Source organism: Lonchura striata, chromosome Z (assembly GCF_050655825.1).
Source record: "Lonchura striata isolate lonStrDom1 chromosome Z, ASM5065582v1, whole genome shotgun sequence".
Classification (NCBI taxonomy): Eukaryota; Metazoa; Chordata; class Aves; order Passeriformes; family Estrildidae; genus Lonchura; species Lonchura striata.
In genome coordinates, this window is record NC_140740.1 from 45,065,218 (window position 1) to 45,087,825 (window position 22,608).

At 40.8% G+C, this 22,608-nt stretch overlaps 1 protein-coding gene and 1 long non-coding RNA gene across 18 annotated transcripts in view; one reads left to right on the plus strand and one right to left on the minus strand.

Annotated features, from left to right (window-relative positions):
* The window catches only part of CELF4 (CUGBP Elav-like family member 4), a 708,055-nt gene that overhangs the window by 389,342 nt on the left and 296,105 nt on the right, over positions 1-22,608 (plus strand). For all 17 annotated transcript variants that reach the window (XR_002466205.4, XM_085567782.1, XM_085567781.1 and 14 more), the window contains exon 3: positions 490-538. Coding sequence is in view for 16 of the 17 variants with exons in the window: in XM_085567782.1 (XP_085423908.1) it covers positions 490-538 (49 nt within the window). In the remaining variant the exon portion in view is untranslated. The remainder of the gene's footprint in view (positions 1-489; positions 539-22,608) is intronic.
* Positions 4,604-22,608, minus strand: part of LOC146763799 (uncharacterized) — an 81,867-nt gene continuing 63,862 nt past the window's right edge. The window contains exon 3 of the long non-coding RNA XR_014951606.1: positions 4,604-21,515. This is a non-coding gene — a long non-coding RNA (uncharacterized LOC146763799). The remainder of the gene's footprint in view (positions 21,516-22,608) is intronic.

Consider the following 22,608-nt stretch of genomic DNA (forward strand, 5'->3'; position numbering starts at 1 on the left):
AGGTTTGAAATGGAGGCTGCTATGCTACATATGACTATCCTAGTGAGCTAACAGTAGAAATGGAATTAGCTTTTCAATTTCCTTTCCATCATGCCAATCTCAAGAAATTTTTGCAGTTTAAATTTCACTGGTCCTGATGTTCTGACAAAGCATTTTTACTCTCATGTGCCAATGTTTCCAGAGAAAACTATTAGAAATTTTAAAAGCTACATTTAAAATTTCATGACCCATGTGAAATGAGTCAGATCCCCCTCCCTATGTGATACAACAAAGCCACTGTCCCTAAGAGGAGTGACACTGATTTATTTGCCTCAGACCAAACCACAGCCTGCACTGGTTAGTTCTTTGTTTACTAATTGTTTGTTTCCCCCATCGTGGAGTGAATTCTGGTTCTAATTATGATGCGCAGTACAGAAGCAAAGCAAGCCTCTGTATATGAATGTCTGACTCCTCCATTAATTACATGTCTTTCTTTGTTCTTCCTTACAGATGAACAGACCGATCCAGGTGAAGCCAGCGGACAGTGAAAGCCGAGGAGGTAGTTGACTGCATTGCTTTCAGCCACAGTGCTAAATATAATTGTTGTCTCTGGCTTCTCTCAGGCAATGTGCTGATCAATTAGTAACGTAATCACTGCCAAAGAAATTCCCTCCACAGCAAAGATTCTCTTTATTAAATCTCCTTTACTTCATCTCACTTTCCTCATATTCAATTATTATTTGATTTTAAAAGGCAGGCAGGTGCCAGCGATTGCCTGAGAAACAAATAACTGCCTCGTTAAGAAGTGAAGCATCAGGCACTGACTTAACAAAGTTTAACAGCAGTGGACAGCAATGGGTTTTTTTTTTCAGGCCTATGTCAGGCTGAGCTGTAGAGGTGCTTAATTTGGTTAAGATAAAGCAGATATTTTATGGTTTCTCTAACCATGTTGTTTCTGCTTGCACTGAAGCAACTTTGCTTCTGAAAAAAGCAAATTCTGAGCTGGCAGAGTTTTCTGCACCTGTATCAGCTTATCTGGATAAACCTGTTGTGGAAACTGAAGATTTCTCTCAGACCCCGGGAGTTATTCAGGATTTGCACAGGTACAGCTGAAATCAGGAGCTGGTATTTTGCTTTTCCATTCTATACAGTGGATTTGGAAGGCTTTGTTAAGTGACTGTTCAATAGATCACCAGTGATGAGGTGTTTCCTGTAAAAGGTTTTTTTACTTGAACTGATATGGTGGTACTTTGCTGTACTCTTCTAATAGGAGCCTGTTTGTCAGATCAAACACACAGATCACTGAGAGAGTGTGAGATGGTCTGTTATACTGGATAAATGACACCCTGCTATTTTTTTCTTGTATCTGTACATTTATATATATATACACACGCATATATATAATGACATGTTCTCTTCCTCTCTATCCCTATCTCTTTGGGAAAAAAAACAGAGAGCCTTTTCCTCATCTTTTCAGTAAAAACCTCTAGTGCTTATGTATCTGATAAACGTGGGAGTAGATTTTGTCATTTAGTAATGATGTAGCTCTTAGATGTCTGAAAACTTTTCAATTTCCACCATAAATATAAACTCTTCTTCATTTGTGGGATGACTATCTTTGTGCTGGCATTAGTGGAAATCTCCAGCAACAACTACTTAAAAGGAAAAAAATGCCTGACAGAGAAAAGACACCTTGTTCTTTCTCTTTTCTTTTGAAAGCTGTAGATTCTAGGGACTTTGGCTGCATCATTGTGAGGCTGAAACTCTCCAGTGACTCAAGTTCTTGGAAGAATTTGTATATAGCTTGTATGTAAAGGGCTGGTGTTACAGGCTGGTGAAACCACAGGTCAAAGAGGCTCTGTAAGGATTGGCTGTGGTGCCACTTAAATGCAGAATTGCATGTATTTCCAGCAGAACTGAGTGCTGGAAAAACACCAGAAATCTCAGAGATAAACATTGCCCTTTCAGAACCTCTCTAAAGAAAATTTGGGGGAATTTGGTTAATACAGGGCAGAAAGTATGAGTATGAGTATAATGAGAGTGACTCAGTTAAAAAAGTGCTGAGCAGGTGAGGGGCTTGTGTTGTGAACAATTCAGGAGCAGGAGGTGGAGCTTCCTTAATTCCTGAGTGACTCATTATAAGAGGTCTCTTATGGCGACCTGGAGCACGGCGAACAGGAGTGGGCAAACGGGGTCACAGCAGGCAGGGCAAGCAGGCAGGATTGCAGGTTCTTGCTAGTTAGGTAGGGTGCTTTTACTCGTTGGTTGATTTTGGGCTTTCTCCTAGCAATGTTTTAACCCGGTTGAAATCTGTGGTTGGTACAAGTGTATGTGACCAAGTAGAGTCCTCCGAAAAGGATGTGTCTGTACAGACCCATTCCTGCCTGGAGTGTTTGAGCTTATCCATGGTTTCAGGGGTTGCTGTGGAGGAGGCCTGCCTATGGTGTGAGCAAGCGAACAACCTCCTTTCGCTGGTGGCCGAGCTTAGGGAGGAAGTTGAAAGATTAAGGGATAGTGAAAGGGATAGTGAAAGGGAAATAGACTGGTGGAGTTCAGCCCTTACATCTTTAAGGGAGGCCCACCAAGAGTCAGAGGACTCATATGCCTCCAATTCTGAGGCAATAGAGGGGCACCTGGTAGATGAAGGGGAGTGGAAATGTGTCCCTGCTCGGGGAGGTAATAACAAAAATCCCTCCTGCCCCCCATCCTCTAGCCAGGTGCCACTTCAGAATAGGTATGAGGCCTTAGATGTAGAGAGCCAGCCAGATGATTTAGAAGATAATTGTCTGCCCAGTGAGCCTCCCAAATATTACTTGTCTAAAAAACAGATTACCACGTCTAACATCAAGAAGAAAAGAAGGGTAACCATAGTGGGCGATCCCCTTCTGAGGGGAAGAGAGGGCCCTGTATGTTAACCAGAGCCATCCCACAGGGAAATCTGCTGCCTCCCTGGGGCCCAGGTATGAAATATCACTGAGAGACATCCTAGGCTGATTCAGTCCTCTGATTATTACCCACTGCTGATACTCCAGGCTGGCAGTGATGAGATTGAAAAGAGGAGTGTCAAGGTGATTAAAAGGGAGTTTAGGGCACTGGATCAAGCGGCTTATAGGACAGGTGCACAGGTAGTGTTCTGCTCAGTTCCTTTGATGGCAGAAAAAAACAATGAAAGAAATAGGAGCACTCACATCATTAAGTGGCTCGAAGGTTGGTGTCGCTGGCAAAATTTCGGATTCTTAGATCATGGGGCAGCTTTTACGGCACCTGCTCTACTGAATCAGATGGGATACATCTCTCTATTAAGGGCAGGAGGTTTTTAGCTCATGAGCTGGCAGACCTTGTGAGAGGGCTTTAAACTAGGCCTGAATGGGGAAGGGAATACATCTGGGCTGTGTGGAAGCAGGCCTAAGGATGATAAGATTGTATTAGGGGAGAAATCAGTAGCCCAGCTGAGGTACATGTATGGCAATGCACTCAGCCTGGGTAACAAACAGGATGAGCTGGAGGCCATGGTGCAGCAGCAGAGCTATGATGTAGTCGCCATCACAGAGACATGGTGAGATGACTCACATAGTTGGAGCGCTGCACTGGATGGCTACAAGCTCTTCAGAAGAGACAGGAAAGGAAGAAGAGGTGGAGGGGTGTTTATATTAGGGAAGTTTTGGATGTCTTGATGTCATAGGTATTGAAACTAATGACAATGAAGTTGAGTCCCTATGGGTAAAAATTAAGGAGAAGGCCAACAAGGCTGACATCCTACTGGGAGTCTGCTGTCGTCCACCCAATCAGGATGAAAAGGTGGACAACTTAGTCTATAAGCAACTGAACAATGTTTCAGGATCATCAACCCTTGTTCTTGTAGGTGAATTCAACCTACCAGACATCTGCTGGGAACTTAGTACAGCAGAAAAACAGCAGTCCAGAAGGTTTTTAGAGTGTGTGGAGGATAACTTTTTGTCACAATAAGTGGGCAAGGTCACCAGGGGAGGGACTATGTTAGACCTGTTGTTCATAAATAGAGATGGACTGGTGGGTCATGTGGAGGTTGGAGGCCGCTTGGGGCACAGTGATCATGAAATTATAGATTTCTCGATAATTGGTGCAACAAGGAGGAATAGACATAAGATCTCTATGTTGGACTTCCAGAGGGCAGACTTTGGCCTATTTAAGAGACTTATTCAGAGAGTTCCTTGGGAAACAGCCCTTGAAAACAAAGGAGTCCAAGAGAGATGGGTGTGCTTCAAAGCAGAGATCTTGAGGGCGCAAGAACAGACTGTCCCTGTGTGCCAAAAGATGAGTTGACGTGGCAAATGTCCAGTCTGGATAAGCAACGAGGTTTTGAAGGAAACTTAGAAATAAAAAAAAGATGTATCATCTCTTTAAGGAGGACAGATTCCTCAGGAAGTATTTAAGGGAGCTGCCAGGGCATGTAGAAAAAAAATAGGAAAGCCAAAGCTCAGTTTAAACTTAACTTGGCAACTTCTGTTAAAAATAATAAAAAAATTTTTTACACATATATTAATAGTAAAAGGAAGGGTATAACCAACCTCTGTTCCTTATTGGATGAGGCAGGCAACCTAGTAACTAAAGATGAGGAAAAGGCAGAAAGGCTTAATGCCTTCTTTGCCTCAGTCTTTAGTAGTAAGACAGCTTGTCCTCAAGACAACTGTCCTCAGGGATTGGTAGGTGGTGCCAGGGAGCAGAATGGTCCTCTTGTTATCCAAGAGGAGGCAGTTAGAGAATTACTGGGACACTTGGATATTTATAAATCAATAGAACCAGATGGGATCCACCCTAGGGTGATGAGGGAGCTGGCAGATGAGCTTGCAAAGCCACTTTCCATCATTTATCAAGAGTCATGGCTCACTAGTGAGGTCCCAAACAATTGGAAACTGGCCAATGTGACACCCATTTACAAAAAAGGTTGGAAGGAGGATCCTGGTAATTACAGGCCAGTTAGCCTGCTCAGTACCAGGTAAGATAATGGAACAGTTCATACTGAGTGCTATCACACAGCACTTACAGGATGGCCAGGGTATCAGACCCAGTCAACATGGGTTTACAAAGGGTAGGTCATGTCTGACCAACCTGGTCTCCATCTATGACCAAGTGACTCATCTGGTGGATGCAGAAAAGGCTGTGGATGTTGTCTATTTAGACTTCAGCAAGGCCTTTGATACTGTTTCCCGTAGCATACTCCTAGAGAAGCTGCAGCCCACGGCTGGGACAGGAGCACTCTGTGCTGGGTTAGGAACTGGCTGGATGGCTGGCCCAGAGAATGCTGGTGAGCAGTGCTGCATCCAGCTGGGGCCAGTCACCAGTGGTGTCCCTCAAGGGTCTATGCTGGGATTCGTTCTATTTAATATTTTTATAGATGACATGGATGAGGGCATCAAGTCCTTCATAAGTAAATTTGCAGACAGCACTAAGCTGGGAGCTTGTGTTGATCTATTGGAAGGAAGAAGGGCTCTGCAGAGAGACTTAGATCAGTTGGATGGATGGGCAGAGTCCATCATGAAATTTAATAAGTCTAAGTGCCAAATTCTATATTTTGGCCACAAAAATCCCCTACCTTTACAAGCTGGGGACAGTGTGACTGGACAGTGTTCAGGTGGAAAGGGACCTGGGGGTGCTGATCGACAGTGAGCCAGCAGTATGCCCTGGTGGCCAAGAAGGCCAAGGGCATCCTGGCCTGTGTGAATTGTGTGACTAGCAGGAGGAGGAAGGTCATTCTTCCCCTGTACTCGGCGCTGGTGAGACCACATCTTGAGTGCTGTGTCCAGTTCTGGGCCCCTCAGTTTAGAAAGGACATTGAGATGCTTGAGTGCATCCAGAGGATGGCAACAAGGCTGGTGAGAGTCTTGGAACACAAGCCGTATGACGAATGTTTGAAGGAGCTGGAGTTGTTTAGCCTGGAGAAGAGGAGGCTTAGATGTGACCTTATGGCTCTCTACAGCCTCCTGAAGGGAGGTTGTAGACAGGTGGGGGTTGGTCTCTTCCACCAGGCAGCAACTGACAGAACAAGGGGTCACAGCCTCAAGCTACATCAGGGAAGGTATAGGTTGGATATTAGGAAAAAATTTTCACCAAAAGAATAATAAAGTACTGGAACTGTCATCCCAGGGAAGTGGTAGAATCACAATCTCTGGATGTGTTTAAAAAAAGACTGGACATGGCACTTGGTGCTACTGTCTAGTTGAGGTGTTAGGGCATAGGTTGGACTCGATGATCTTAGAGGTTTCTTCCAACCTCATTATTCTGTGATTCTGTGATATGGGATCTTGCAAGTTCTGCATTCAAAAGCCAGGGCACATTTCTGACTTGCAACAAAGATGTCCCACATCTTCCAGCATTGCCCAGTGGTTTTTAGTAGAACCAGGTCAATTTCCTCCCCTTTCCCTCCTTCTCTGATGATCTGGCTCTGTGTCTGAGTAGGACAGGATAAGCTATGGGCAGTTGTCAATGCCAGTCTCCTAGGGGAAAATGGAAAGGCTCAGCTGCCTGGACAAATGAGGGGACATTAAGCACATTCCAGTGGAGTTTGTGCCGACAGCGAGAGTGAAGGGAGGGCCTTTTGTCCATTTAATTAGACATTCCAAAAAATAATAATTAGGCTGGCCAATTTGCTTAGTGCGCCTACAGGGTATATAGCTCCCAATCTTTTTCTTTTTTTTTTTTTTTATTTTTTTTTTAATGCAAATCAGTAATAGAGAACACATGCCTGACTCTCTGGGAAGGGTTTTCAAACTCTTTTGCTAAGAGCAGCTGCTTTTAGGAGCAGTGGTTTGAACTGCAAAGGGCTCCAGTGGCAGCTTGATTCCACATTATCACACCCGTGGTCACCTCCCCATTGTATTTTAGCTAATTATCTCCTCATCTTACACAAACCTCATCTTTTCCCATCCAGTCTGCTCCCATATTTCTTCTGTCAGTGGTGATCATAATGCAGAGTCCAAGCGGGTGCTCTCATCATTGGTGTGAAAGACACATGGTTCTAATTCCCCACTGACAAGCTACTTCTGGGCTGGTGATGTTCCAGGATAGCATGACTCAAGGGCAGCTGTGGGAGAAAAGAACAACTGGCACCCCAGGGAGGCATTGTATGAAAACTTAAGTTCTTCAAGAGCCCACCAGTTAAAGCAGGCACAGCAAACAGAAAAGGCTTTATTAGGGCTGCAAGATAAAGGTCAACCTAAAAAACAAGGAAACTTAAGTTGTACCTTATTATACCCTGTCCCTCCATCAGGATGGGACATAGGGGAGCAGCAGGGTTTGGGCAATGAAGCAGCTTTTCCACAGAGCACAAGTCTTTGGTCTGCCCAAAATCCACACTCTGGATTATGGAGCATACACAGCCTGGATTAAGGGGAATTCTGGTGCCAGGCCACAGCATTAAGGAAAATATGCAGTGTTCCCTGGAATTGCATTTTGCAAGCAGGTTTTTCCTGAAAAAGGTGAGCAACATTCTTGTGGAAGTGAGATTGTGTTTTCTTTGGGGACAAATACTTGCATGTTACTAAAACATTAATCTTTGAATTTTTCAGCAAGTCCTTCCACAAGTAAAAGGTGATGACAGTCACAGATTTATTCTCTCCTTCAAGCAGATTGAGCTCAGCTTTTCTATTGCTCTGCAGTCTGGAATTTTTTCAGTCTTTAACCCTCCCTGTGTCCTAAATCTCAGTTGAAATGAAAGTGAGTGTTAGCATTTAGTGTGTGAGAGCTAGAATTTAGGCTATCTAAATCTGGGAAAGTGTTCAATATATTGTTTGGCAAAAATTACAGTCAGCCCACCAAAATGGACATGGTGAATGCCCTTTAATATTTTTTCTGGGGTTATTATTTTGTTTGTTAATCTCCATATTGTACTACAAGCAAGACAAAGCATGAAAACCTTTTAAACAAAAATTGGCATTATTTACATTTGCCTAATCCCATGGGAAATAGAAATCAATGTATCCTCAATATATTTCTCTAAGGAAATAGTCAAAATTACTGGGAAAATTTTACATTTTAAATTCCTGCTTGTTTGTGCATGTATGTGCATAGCCAAGATACAAAATTTTCTATAGGGGTACTCCTTCTACAAAATGCTTCATGAAGCTTCAAAGACCTGATCAGAAGGTCAGAGTTCTTTGAGATTTTATACTTTAATACTAACAGAATTGACAGACTGTGATAGAAAGTGAGCAATTCTATATTTTGTTCTGAAAAATCAGATTGTTAGTCTAGCTCTATTAAGGATATTTTATAAACTTTCATTGGCCTTTGTTTTGGCCAAATTTTATCTTGACTATATGGAAACTACTTTTCCAGAGATTCGTTAGTCCAAAACAGTTTAAGGGATGTAAATTAGAACTCCAAAATTTTGAACATAAATAATCCCAACTAAACTTAGAATTCACTATTATTTTCATCTTGGTGAAGGTGGAGGTAGCTTTCCTCAGTTCTTTGTCTGATATTAAGCTTTAAAAATAGCCTGCAGGTATCTACCACCTAAAGTTTCTCAAACTTGGAGAATGATCTCAAGTCTGTTTTGTGGTTTGGGGCAAAAGTTTGGAGCCATTTCTTATTTCATCCACAATATCTCCAGCTCTCACTAGGCAACTCTCACTGCAGCTGGCAGGGTTAACCTATGATAAACACAGCCCCGAGGTCCCACTATGTTGTACAGACAATAATATTTTTAAAAGAAAAGGACTCTCCTGCTGCTCCAGTTGCAGCCTGTTAGTGATGCTTAGATGCTCCACTGCTCCCACATTCCTCTGTGGAATTCCTCTGAGGAGTGTGCTGTGTCATTTTTTTGCTGTTTGGCAGCTAGAAGGCTTGGACTTCGTATTTCAACTAACTTGCAGTATTTCTCTATCTGTTACTTGATGTACAAAGACTGAAACTATCTCTTTGGTCATGGTTTATTCCAGATTCAGAGCAAAATATTCAAGAACTAAATCAGAGTTAATAGCAAAACAGTGTGTCTCGCTCATGCACGATTTTGTTGCTCCTTTTTATACCCTCCCATCAACTTGGTAATGATGATGGGGTCAGAATGGCCTCTCCACATTTTCTAAGCCCAATTTTCATTTGGGACAAAAGCCTTAATTCCTTCTTCATGCAGGTAGTTTATAACTTGTTAGCTGTCTGCTCAGGAAGCAAGGTAATCCGTCCTAGGTCCCAGTAATTATTTGTTAGTCAGTTTCCCATGTAACCAATCAGAATTACACAGCTTGTACAGATGGCCAAAACCTCTCAGGAAGCTTCCCATCGAGGTACTAGCCACATATAGGCCTATTTAGTCAAGCAAGACTGGTTGACTTCAGCTTAGTGTGGTTTCAAACTGGTATAACTGTCCCACCTGGAATGATTTCCTTCCTCCTCAGAAGCCCTTTGTAAAGAATTAGTTGGTTGCTCAGGTCTTTAGACCAGAAAAGTCTGAGGAAGACATTTAAGGATAAGAAAGCAGAGGGCAGTCTTGACAGAGCTCAGCATCTTCTCTTTTGCCCTGCTGAAGGCTGGGCTGTGCCTTTGTGCAGGAAGTCCTGAAGTCTGGGGCTATGCACGTGCCAGAATTGTACATCTGCAGCTTGTATCTCTTCCTTAATTCTGATCCACACATGTTGCCTGTAACATCAAGCTCTTTGGAAGACACTTTACTAGCTGTTTCCAATCTTTTACCTTAAAAAGACTTCCCACTCAAGAGGCTGAAGAGCAGGCGGAGGGAATATCTTCTTCCAAGGTGGCAATCCATACATTTTAGCTGGCCTGCCACAGCTTTTTCCACAACGACTTATCTTTTGTTTTCTCTTATAGTCTACACACTCATTCAGCAGGAAAAAGCAGGTGGCACTGGCAAACTATTTAGGGAAAAAGATAATTTTCTCCTATCTCAGAGCTGGGAAAAAGATCTTAATGAACACATCTCCATTAACTCTTTCAACATCACAATGAGTGCAGTCCAGCTCACATTGATCTTTTACAGCTCAAGAACAGAACGGCACAGACAGGGACTTGCAATGGTCACACCACACATGAATCCCAGCTTTTACTGAAAATGTTGTACTGGAGATGCTGACTATTAGTTGTAGAGCAACATTTACAAATTATATGAACTCTGGACTCAAGACCTCTGAAAAAAATCATTTTTTACCTCTAGGGTCTCAAATTCCCTTTCCCTCAGTGTTTACAACAGTCTAAAGAACATCTCTCTCCCCTCTTGTCAACATTTGCAGCTTGAAGGGAGGTCCCCAGCTCCATATCAAATCCTCCAAATAAGTCTCATATGTCTGCTCTTCCAGAGATTTGTACCAAACCTGGTCAGCTGGTTTTGACTTCTTTCAGGAGTCATTTGAAAAAAATACTGCCACATTCAAATCTAAATATTTTTTCGCCAGTAGTTGTATATTAAATACTACCCACTAGAGCTGAATTGCAGTATATCTGTGTGGACAGTAAAGAGAGGAAATGACTGGTGAAGAATAAACCTAATATTCTGTTAAAAAGTCTATCAGATGCAAAGATGAGCTCATAAATGAAAGAGAAAAAAATATATCATGAAAAAACAAGAATCTAGGTAAAGATCTTGATATTAAATTGAGAGGTAGCTTTCTTGCCTCAGAGGCTGGGGAAGTGTCAGGACCAGCAGCAAACCTTGGTGGCATTATCACAGGCTCTTGAGGAATGGCTGTAGGAGACGCTGCAGTATTGGCAGACATGTCAGTGCTTTGAAGCCTGTTTGTCTTGTCAAGGGCTGGGGAAAGAGCTGGGTCCAGGACCACAACAGCCCCTTAAGGTATCCCACAAACTTGAGCATCAGTCTGAGAACATGTCCATTAGATTTTATTTCAGATCTGAACTTCTCTTATGACCTGCAGTGTTTTTCCTTTAGCCCTAAGGAAAACCTGATCTAGGAAGAGCATTTTGATACTCATAGAAATCTTGTCTTTCTAGCTGTAGCTGGTTGTGGAACTGATTACAGTCAATGGGAAATCAAAATCTCTTGGTTTATTGTAGAATTTCAGCACTGTGTGACCCTATTGACAGCTGACACTGTATTGTCCTCAGAAAGCTGTATTTTCAAGCAGGGAGAGTGTACCAGCATGCAAATGGATCAGTTAATTCAAAGTGGCCCTGGATGACCCCATTCATGCTCTCCATTCTCTGTTAAAACTTAATTCTGGATGAGAAAAAGGCTTCAGAAGATCCCCATGTATAGTGTTTTATATTTGATGACTCTGCTGAAGGCTGATGTGCTCCATCCCACAGTCAAATGTTGAAAGAATATAAGGGACATCAAACTTTTGTTCACATCTGCCCTTCCCATGGTGATTGAAATCAATGGAAGTGTGCCCATCAATAGGAACTGGAAAAGATCCACAGGACATTGTGTTCTAGCACATGTCCTAAGGACAATCTTTTAAAATCAAGTATTAGGGGAATAAAAGAAAAAAAAAAAAAAAAAAAACCAAAAACCACATTGCATATTTTTCATAAAGTGTCTGCAACCTAACAATTTACTGACAAGAAGGAGTGAGAGAGACTGGGGAGATCATCTCCTCGAGGTTTTGATATTGGTTCTGTTCTTGCTATGACAGAACTTTTGATCAGTTATGTAACTTTGATTCCCTTCTCCTTCACACCCTTCCTTTATTATCTGCTTGGGCTGTGGTATGCTTTTATTTGCTCATTTCTTGTAGATAGTGCCTTTGGCATTCATGCAAAGGCTGTCAGTGTCAAAGGGTTAAGGCACCAATGAAAGCCTGTAGCTGTACACAGAAGGATGTGTACAGGGCCAAAAATCAGCTGCAGTGGATAATCAAGAGCCCTCACACTGCAGAGTGATATTTGGAGTTTTCTTCAGTAAAAGGGCAAAATTGAAGGAGCAGTGGGAGGAAAAAAAAAAATCCTATAAAAAATCCTACCTTTGTAAATACATTTCAGCCTTCTAGGTGAACTGGGGGACATGTAACAATCCCTGTATCTTTTTCTTAATGTAAAGGTTGCTTGTCAATGGGGTTTTATATGGAATTAATAGTACATTTATATATACACTCCACAATTAATTGCAAGGCATTTATGGCACTGAACAGTTAGAATGCATTATGATAATCACTCCTTGTACATTGACTTTATTGTAAAGGTTTTGCTGATCACTGTAATTGGCTTGTTATTACACAGGAATATAATAACACCTCTCTGTATAGTAGTTTATAGCACATCAATAGCAAATGCATTCCCTTTATTGAAAGCAATGTGCATTTTATTAGAATACAGCTGAATAAGTGCAATTTGTGTAGACAAATGAAGTTTCTAATGACCTGTCTCACAAAAGAGTCAAAATAACAAGCCATTCATTATATATTTTTCCACTGATGAACTTCTAGTTACGGTTACACAGTCATTCCTTTAAAAAAAGTAAAGCATGCTTTGCTGTTCTTTCAAAGAAACATTTGGGGGAAAAAGAAATATATGGACCATTTTTCTGCCCATGTTGAATAAAGTAAGGGTGACTGATGCTCAAACCTTAGGGATTTCATTTACTTGTTGAGATTTCCAAGCTTCTTCCTTGAGTATTTCGTCTGACACTCACTAAGAATCAAAATGTTCTTACACTGAGCCTAAATGCAGCTCTTGGATCAGTGCTGTTCTAGCAACTCCTATGCAGTCACCAATCTGTTAGGTATGAGGGGCTTGGTGTTGTCCTTACTCCTGTTGTATGGGCTCTTTTCCTTTATTTCACAAAGAGGCATGTTTTACATTTAGCAACAAAAAATCTAAGAAGGTACCCAGAGTATTTTCATGCCTGCCACCATTGCTCTAGATCTGAATTTCAGATTTTTCTGGAAAGTTAGAGTGGCATGAATCTGGCATACACATGTAATTAATGTGCATTTGTTTATTCAACTATCCCCAAGTGTGATCAATGTCCATCAGGTACCTAACCACATCTGAAACCCTGAATCTGGGTAAACAATCTGTTGTTTTCAGACCTGGTACTGTTATTCTGCTGTCCATGGTATAAACTGAGTCAAGTGTTCAGCACATGAAGATGGTGAGTGGGGCTTTCTGTCATAAACTCAGATGGTTAGTGGATGGGGCTAATAATGCCAGTGTTGTGGGTTTGATCCTCATATTGGAGGATCACTTAAGAGTGGACTTTTGGGTCCCTTCCAATTCAGAATATTCTGTGATTCTTTGATATGTGCCTGCTTCTCCTCAGCTGTCACTTGTTTACCGTAGACTCACAAATCCCCTTGACTCTAGAGTAATTCAGGTATTTCTGGAAAGCAGGAGCTAGGAAATTTCTGTACCATAGGCAGTACCCTCAGCTATTGGCACCCAGACTGGCTCAACCCAGTTTTGACACAGACAAACTCTTTGAGTGGGAGTTTCAGTGGGGAGGGTTTTACCTTTTGCCTGCTGAGATCTCAGATTAGAGTATCACAGCTTGCAAGAAGTTTCAAGGCTCTGGAAATACTGGAGGTCAAGAAAACTTTTCTTCGTGACATATACAGCATTTTCCAATTGCTGTATATATTTTGCAGTATGTACATGAAATCGGCTTGGGAGGCAGAACATCTCTCTATGTAAATAATTTAGCTCTTTGAGTAAACTGTATCTACTGCTTTTACCCAGAATCTCTGGGCCTCTTAGGAGCCTTGGACTTAAGGACAGAAGAAATTTTAAATAGGGCTACTGTGCCACTGTTCTTAAAATGTTCTTTCAGGCAGAATTCACTTTTTATTATCACAAAAATATTAAGCATATAGTCTAAGTTAGTCATCCAGTCTTCTTCTATGGACAGTGGAGAGAGAGAGGAGCTTCCAAACCATGATTCATCCTGTCCTAAGACAGATCGGATAAATGGTACTTCAAAGATTCCCTTCTCTCTCTCCTCACTGAATCAGGAATGAACCTACGGCAATTAACTTAGATTTAGATATCTCACTTTTAGACACCTAAAGAGAGGTAAGATGAATCACAACTTTCACCTTTTCAGGCCACTGTTTTCTATCTGTATCATATGAAGGATGATACTTGACTTCTCTGAAACTCTAGACAAGATCTATGAATAAAAATTGCTATATAAAAACTATGAATTTTAGAGGTTGGGGGTTTGTCCTAAAAAGAAAAGGTATCTTTCTTCACTAATGTGTTTGCATCATCATATCAGGGGAAGAATAGGAGGGATTGCACCCTTATCAGCCTGAGCAATAGAGATTATCTGATCAGTTTTAATTCCTATTTAAAGTCAATTTCCATTTTCATTTTTGTATTTTACTTTGCTACCACTCACATGCTTGGGACAGAGAGTGAACCAAAAAAAAAAAATTCCCAAAACCTTAAAATTAAAAGTAGTGACGTGTAGTATCAGTGTCTTTAAAATGTGTTTTCATAATTAAGAAAAGTATTTTTATCTTTAAAACCAGCTTGCTTTGGAATCTGTGATAGAAAATGAATATGGCCCCTTGTAATATCATTTGTAGAGAGGTAATTTTCAAGGCAGCACTGCACTGAAACATTTTCCCCCAGGGAGGATAAACAGTTGGCTTCAATTAGTGAGGGACTGTTTCCTTTCTTTTCAATTTTAAGGACAGTCTTGCAGCCTGATCCTGCACAGAGGAAGAGAAATTTCTACACAGGGCAATAGACTGCAGCTTGGAAGACTGAGGCTTAATTCGTGCCTTGCCACAGATATTCTCCTTGACCTTGAAGAGGTTACTTAGGATCAGGCTATTATTTTCACTCAATTTCTATCTGGTGACTATTATTACCTTTGACTGTCTGAATATACACGTAAAATTGGCCGAACATCTTGCTCTGACTCCAGTTTCTTTCTATAAAATAATATTGGTGCTGCAAGGATACATGCATTAAAGATTATTAGGTGTTCAGGTTCTCTAATCATTAATTCCAAAGAAATAACTTGGTTAGATAAATAGAGGTGTTCAAAAGTGTCAAATGTGTTTCACTGCTCAAATCTCACATAAAGTCAATGGGCCTTGGGTGTCTAAATATTCCCTTTGAAAATCTCCAAAATAATTATGTTCTTCAAAATAGTTGGAGCCAGCTTTGTGGGGCTGATTCCTTACACTTTTTTATGGAATCAGATCTATCTTTTTCCCATAGGAGAAACTGCCTATGGATGCTTGTGGAAAGTGAGGAGGCATGGCAGGTTTGTTCCATGGCAGGGCAGGTTTGTTTCATAAAACAAGTTGAGACTGCCCAATGAATAGGACTGGAAGATGTTAAAAATAAGGGAAAAGTAACTTAAGTATCTTAGGAGTTGCCTTAGTGAGGGATCAAACCTTAAATGCAGGAATTGATAGTTAAAAAAATACTTCCTGCCTATTAACTACTATATGAATGGTAATTAATTCCCAAAAATCTTTATTTTATCCATCTCTGGAGTCACTGATGAATGGCCAGATGCATTGATTACAAACCACAATATACTAGTACTTCCAATCAGACAGCCAATTAACATGAGATTATATTGCCACAATGTAAGGTACATTGGATGTGCTCTTTCTTAATTTTTTTTCCCAAAATTACTATGATAATATTTATCATTATGAATAACTAATGGAAAAGAGATATGGAAGAGTAGACCAGAACCACAGGCAAGGGAAAATGAAGATTGTGTGAATTTAATGACTTTAGAGATTGGACTAAACACAGTCTCTCAACTCCCTAGATCAGAAATCTAATTATGTATTTATTATCTTTCTTGTGGCAGTGCCTTGAAGACCAGCCAGGAATGACAACACCAGGTTCACTGCACAACACAGAATACACGAAAGTAATCTCTTCCTTAAAAAATGAGTATATAAAGACAATCAGAGGCAGTGTCTGGATACAGAGTTGTCATATAATGTCTCCCGAGGTTTCACAAAAGGAATTGTGCTGTGTTGCACAGTTAGGAGTGAAATTAGTAGATCAGGTCAGGGGCTGAGGAGTTAGGGTCCGCCCAGGGCAAGAAAACAGTAGGATGGCCTTCAAGTAAAGCTCCTTTTGGCAACACATCTTCTGACACAAAGCAAGTGACATCCTGAATAGCACACACAAGTGCTTAAGTCAACAGCACAGCCTCCTTCTTCACAAGGACCATTCTCCTACACTCTCACACCACGTGGTGGGTGAATGTGATCACATCAAAGGCCAGACAGCTGCCTTTGGTGTACAAGCCTTCTAGCAGAAAGAGGTTTAGCAAATATTTGAGGGACAAGGAGTCTGTTATGCCACCATGGCACTTGCTACGGAGGAGGCAGGTCTGTGGGTACTGCATAGAAACAGGAGTGCAAGGCTATAGATTTCCCTAAATACCAACTGTATCTTTATAGAGAGCTCTTCAAAGGGACCAAAGACACCTAAAACAAAATAGAGGTCAAAAATCATGTTCACAACAGAAATTCAAATCCAGTGTCTGCAACGAACTGAATTTATCCCTGCCATTCCTTGGTCTCAGTGTGTGATCCCATGCTCTTGCCTGGTATTACAAGCAATAGGGTTTTATTAGAACTTCTAATGTTTCCTTTTTGAAGTCTGGACTTTGAGAGGAAAGGCCAAAACACTGGAGCACTAGCCATTCTGGTGTTTCTGTCTAGATAAAAAGGAAAGGAATAGGATTTAGATCTAGATGAAATTGTTAGATCTCATTTAACCTTCTGCATAAACTGAGTGTAAAATTTCACCCAGATGATTTGTGCTGAGACTTCTGGCTTGTATTTGACTGAAGAATAAAAAAATTTAGCCAGAGAATTACTCTTTTAAGGCTTCAGTACAACTCTGATATCAAACAAGTTGGAATTGATATGAACTTTCTAAAAAACTTTTAATAATTCAATTCAATTAATAAGGATGCATTTTGTTAATCAACTACATGTAACAAGTAGAATATATTTTTCCATCAAATTCCTAAATATGTATACCATCTCCAGTTTCCCCCACAAAAAGCAAGGGGAAATTGTTTCCTGGGGCAAAATTTTCCAGATTTTTCTAAAGAGACCCTTGAAAAAACATAACACGGTAATTCTCCTAAAACTAAATGGAGGAAAATATTCATGTTTACGGAGTTCATTCAGAACAATAAAAGGAGAGTGTCCCGGAAAGCAGACATTCCCATGCAGAGAATGTAATCTGCATGGCTCCTCCTATGTGGTGCTGTCATTTCCTTCTTGCCACATGTCCATACCAACAGAAACATTTAGTTTTCAGTTTCTATCTTCCTATTCTGACCATGTGCCATAGAGTTGAGATATGTTCAGGGCTTTTCAGGAAGTTATGCTGTCCCCAAAGAAATGTCTCATCTGCCTTATACAGTGACTGCAGAAATGGTTGCTTGCGTGTCTGCAGATACTGTGGAGTGACAGAATTTCCATGGGCAATGTATGAGGAAAGAGAAATCCTCCATTTTGCAGACATCAGTAACATGGTGACCTTTAACAACATAGCAAGTTTTCACTCTCTCTTTAAAGCATTATATCCGTCCTTAGGGAGAAAAACTTGTAGATAAGGATTGAAATCAGAAGTGGATCATAATTCTGGCTGTGCTATTCAATTGCCCTGCTGTATCTAGGATCCATTTATTTCTAGCTAGCTAGGTGTTTTATTTTTTTGTTTAATTCTGTCTTGAATCTGAAAAAAGAAGTGACCAGGTTGGCAGTGACATGTGATTAATAGAATGCACCTTTAGAAAAAGCTAGCAGAAGGAGATTAGCATTGTAGCCTATTATTTATTAATTAAATGCAGACACCCTATTTATACCAATGCTGATGGCATTAGTTTACATCCATGCTTTGGGACTGCATTATCCATCCAGTCTCCCAGCACAGTAATGTTTGTTACTAAGTTGGTGGATGTTGCTGAGCTCCTTCTGTCACTTGCGTCTGTTATCAGCAGGAAAGGACAGCCAAGAAGTTAAAGATCCAGCCTGAACATTTTGTTCAAGTGTCTACTCTGTCTCTAACAGCCTGAATTACCTTGACCATATCTCTGGGCTCTTTTGGGACATCACTGCTTGCTTTTTACATCTGTACCTCCCCGTAGCAAAGTGTGCAGTGAAGATTGAGCATGCAAGGCAGCATGCTGTGTGGGACCTTTTCTACTGCCCACAGGAGAAAGAATTACATTAGTGGGCATATAGGTACCTGCTGCTGCTATTTCAGTCAGCAGAACGGGAAAGAGTTATCACAAATGTTGTTATTTAGCTGTGCCAGGGCAGAATATTATACTTCACATGAATCTTGTTTGATAAGCTTGTCCTCCTACCTACAAAGTGTTCTGAAGCCAATCCAGCCCTGAGGTTTCCATTGTTTCTAGCAGCTGTTTTCAAGCTCCTGCCTTCAAATGCAGGAAAAATGGATTGCAGGACTCTTCCTGATTCCACCTCAGGGTAATGCCATGGGCTTCTCTGTCGCAGGTTAAGCTTGGGACAAGCAGAATGTTGTGAAATTGCCTTCTCTTACACCTTGAAATAAAGAAAGCCCTAGTGGTGCATGACACACTTCTGCTACTTTAAATCGGGAGATAGCTCTTTACTGCCTCATAAACAAATGCATGGCATTTGGTTGGACCCACTCTGGTTGCATAAGCCAGCAGAGCTCATGTATGTTTTGTCTTCAGAGTAGAGATGGGAATCCAGGAATCCTCGCATTCACCAGTTGGTATCCTTGAAAAATTGCTGTTTGGGTGCCCATAATCCAAATGATCCTCTACTCTTGCAGAAGCATGTCAAAAATGCTTAGATTTGGTAGGATTTCTTGACAAGCTGTGATATATACTCTCTCTTGTGACTGTGTGTGGCTCTTTTTTCACACATTAAAGGACAAGTTCTTTGCATGAACTAGCTCCCCCCGCAACAGTGTCTTCTACTTGTAAGCAGCTGCTTTGCTTGTCAGCAGGACGTTCTGCAACCAGAGCAGGCAGTCTGGTGATGAATGGGTTTAAGGTTTTCTTTCTACTCTGGGAAAATTCCTAAGTATACAGAGGTATGAAATAAGTTTTGAAACCAGGGTGAACTCATGAAACTATTTGGGATTTGGTTCAAAACTCTCTCAGAATCAGACTTCTGGAGTCTGAGCAGGCTTTGAATCAACACCACCATAGAAGTATTCCTACAGAACAATCTGGGGACCTGAGCCTTAGGCATCCTCTTACCATCATTTTGGTGTTTGCTTATTTGAATTTTCGTCAGCTATAATGTTCTCTCACTGAAAGCTGAGTACTGTAACAACCAATAATTAAAAGTGAATAGCATTATCTATGCCATGGTACAATCTAAACACATGCAAAAGACATTAAAAGATGAATGAAGAGAGTGAATGGGCTCATTTATCCTGGACTGTTTCTCACGGTGTGAAGTCTGCCTTTCACAGCCTGATGAAGTGCAGAGACAGTTAGAAGATTTGCTACCAGGAAGGGCACACATTCATTTCCCTTCCTGAAAATGTATTTAGAGCTGAAGTTGAGCATAGGAAAAGTTAGAGCCAAAAAAGCAACCACTGAAAATGCAAACTTATCATTTATTTTGGCAAGTTGGTGTTAAAAAGAATAAGTTGAGGGTAGCAGAAACTGGCATAGAAATTTTACAGAAGGATTTCTCCCTGTGTGTGTATGCTTCCACCTGGTTGTTTTTTCTTCTTTTTTCTGCCCTGCATTTCTTGTAGCTTTCCATAATTAGACATTGCTTCCTATGGAAATTTCTTAAATAATGTAACCAGTTGTGAACATACCCACTCCTAACCTTAGACAAAAAGAGAGTTGGATGCAAAGTGAAACTGCAGTTCCTTCCCACCCCAGTGCTGTAACAGTAGCATAAAGCACCTCATCTTTATCTGGATAGTGAAGAAGGGCAGAAAGATGGATTTAAAATGTATGCTGCACTGCTGGATGATGTAGATATATTAGCATTTCTGCATCTCTGTCAGTGACTCTAAAAGCCTTCTTCATATGTAATCAGCCTCTTCACCTTGTTCTGTGTATGGAAACTGAGGAACTGTGACTAATGTGGTTGGGAACAGCACATCACAACACAACTTGGAGATGAAGTCACGTCTTCTAAATCCTGTTCAGTGCCCTACTTATATCTGGTTTTCTTAATTCATTTTGTTCTCCTTCCTTCCCCCAGATTTTCACAAGTCTTCTGGCTTTTGTAAATGTGCTACAAAGCGAATCAGAGGGCATAGGAGTGCATAGAAGTGGGGAATTTTCAGGGGACTTCCCTAGGGAAGTCAAGGGAACTTCAGCCTGTCAGCACCATAGCACCCACCCTTGTGTATCTTGCCTGTGGATGGGGAGCACCTTGCCACTAGCATTGCAGGAAACAAAGGGAAAGGTGGTGCCATTATGCTGGAGAGGATGTAGCCCCATTCCTGACCTCCCAGCGCCCTCTGTGCTGTAGGAATTCATCATCACTCTCCTGTCAGTTATATTATCTCCTGCATGCAGCCTTGCAAGCATGCAGCATAACACGTACAAATATCTGGTCACAAAAGGCTCAGCAACAGCTCTGACTGAATAAAATCCCCCAAACAGACAGTGAATTTGGATATTGTCCTTTTAAATATCCTTTGAAGGTTTCAATTTTTTTCCCCTTTTTATGTAAATCTGTTCTACCTACACCACCCAAATGCCAGGAAGTCTTAGAACAGTAAATACGCCTGCAGCACAAAAATCATGCTTCAGAAAAATTGTTTGGCTTCTCAAGGCCATGGTCTTGCCCTTTAAAATCAAGGACATTCTTCTGAAAAGTTCTCCTTCTTCTCCAGACCTTTGTTTTCGTCACATTTGCAACTGTACCACCTTTGCCAGTGATGGTATCATAGCTTCTCAAGTTCAGCAAGTACACTCAACCTAGGAAGACAGTAACGTGATGTGTTAGCCATTGAGTTGATATTAAAGCAACATTTTTGGAAGGCAATATGGAGTAATTTTCTACAAGTTCTCCAGTCTGTTGGTTAGGACCAATAAAATCCCTGCTCCTTCTTGCCAAAGGAAGCCAGACTTGTACAGTCAAGCTGTTTGTATGTGCATGTCTGGGCTCATCTATCAGTCAATCTGTCAAGGTTCCTCCTCTGAGCTTTGAACCCACTGGGTAATTTAACCTGTCGTTGATGGGGTGGAAGAAGTCCCAAAGCTACCCTGTTCCTATAAATTTCATGAAAATAAGCAGCCATGCAGAGCGAGGGTTCTCATTAGTGTTCATAAGCCCATCTTTTATTAGACATCAATGAACTCATGGGGGTAGGGACACTGGAAGAGGGTTTACACATTTGGCTACCCATGAAGCAACTTGTTTCAGTGTGTGAGCTCTGATACCCTGTCAAGAGGCCTACTGTAGTAACAGCTTCTTGGTTTTAACAGGATGTCAGACAGATTTCTTAGCTTCTTTCTGCTGATTTCAACAATGCTTCACATGGCAGAAAAGTCAGCCTGCTGGTTGCATTTCCCTTCCCTCCTCAGTCAAAGCCACTGGGGAAAGTTTCTGCACAATGTTTAACAAGTAGCACAATATCAGAAGTGGCTGCTTTTCAGTGAGGAGTACCTGAAGGAAAAAAGAAAAACAGTAGTCTTTTGAAATTTTTTCTGTCTAGCATCATAAAAAGTAATACTCAAAAATAAACAGGTATCTGTTACTCAGTCATATCTTCATGTTGTCGAAAAGAGACTTCAGGATTAAGTGCATGAACAAATCTTTATTTCATTTAACATTGTTCAGACTGACTTGATCCTTCTTCCAAACCCTTTTGCATAGTAATGTTGACCTTTTTTTCCTTTGTTCTATGGAATAAAGAAATCTGAGCTGTTGCTTAAAGCATTTAGGTTTAAAGTAAGAAAACACATTCTGAAGCAGACCTCAAAAGTTCTAGATATGTGGAAATGCATGTAGCAACAGGTGCTCTTCAGCTGTAGTTCTGAAATCCCTGTGCTTTCCTGGGTTGATGCAAAATCTCTGGTCATTACCCAAGCATATCTGTGGACAGAAGTATGTGGATTGAACTGCTCACAGTATACAGTGTAGTGTACTAGAGACAAACGGTGAGTCTTTGTCTCTAACAAAGATTTTTGGAGTAGATTTGATATAACTTGGCTAAAAAATACAAGGATTAAATGGCATTTAAAAATATATATAAATAAAATAAAAACCCTTTTTTTGCAAGAACAGCATTGAATGACAACTGGAATGTACCCCCAGCTGGTATCAGTTATACGGAAACCTATGTTTCAAAGAAAGACAACTTCAAATTAACATCATATCAGAGCTACTGCTTTTCATAAGCACCAGAAAATTCTCCATCCTGTTATTTCTTTAGATCAAAAACTTTTTACATGTGTACTTACATTATTTGTTCTTATTGTAGCATTCTGGATAAAGGAAAAACCAGTTTAATTCCTCCTTTCAAAGAAAATCACACTAATTTGAATATGTGGATTGCATATAACTAGGTACTCTGTGGGATGTGTGTGCACATTCATTATTCAGGTCCTATGCCCTTTTAGATTTTTTAAAATTCGGTGGCAGTTTTACAGAAAAATTATTGGGTTTATTTTCAATTTGTCAAAGTATTGGATGTTTTTTTCTTAGACTTCATTTCTATATCCTTTTTGCTGAAAGCACAAGATCTTATTTTCTTTTT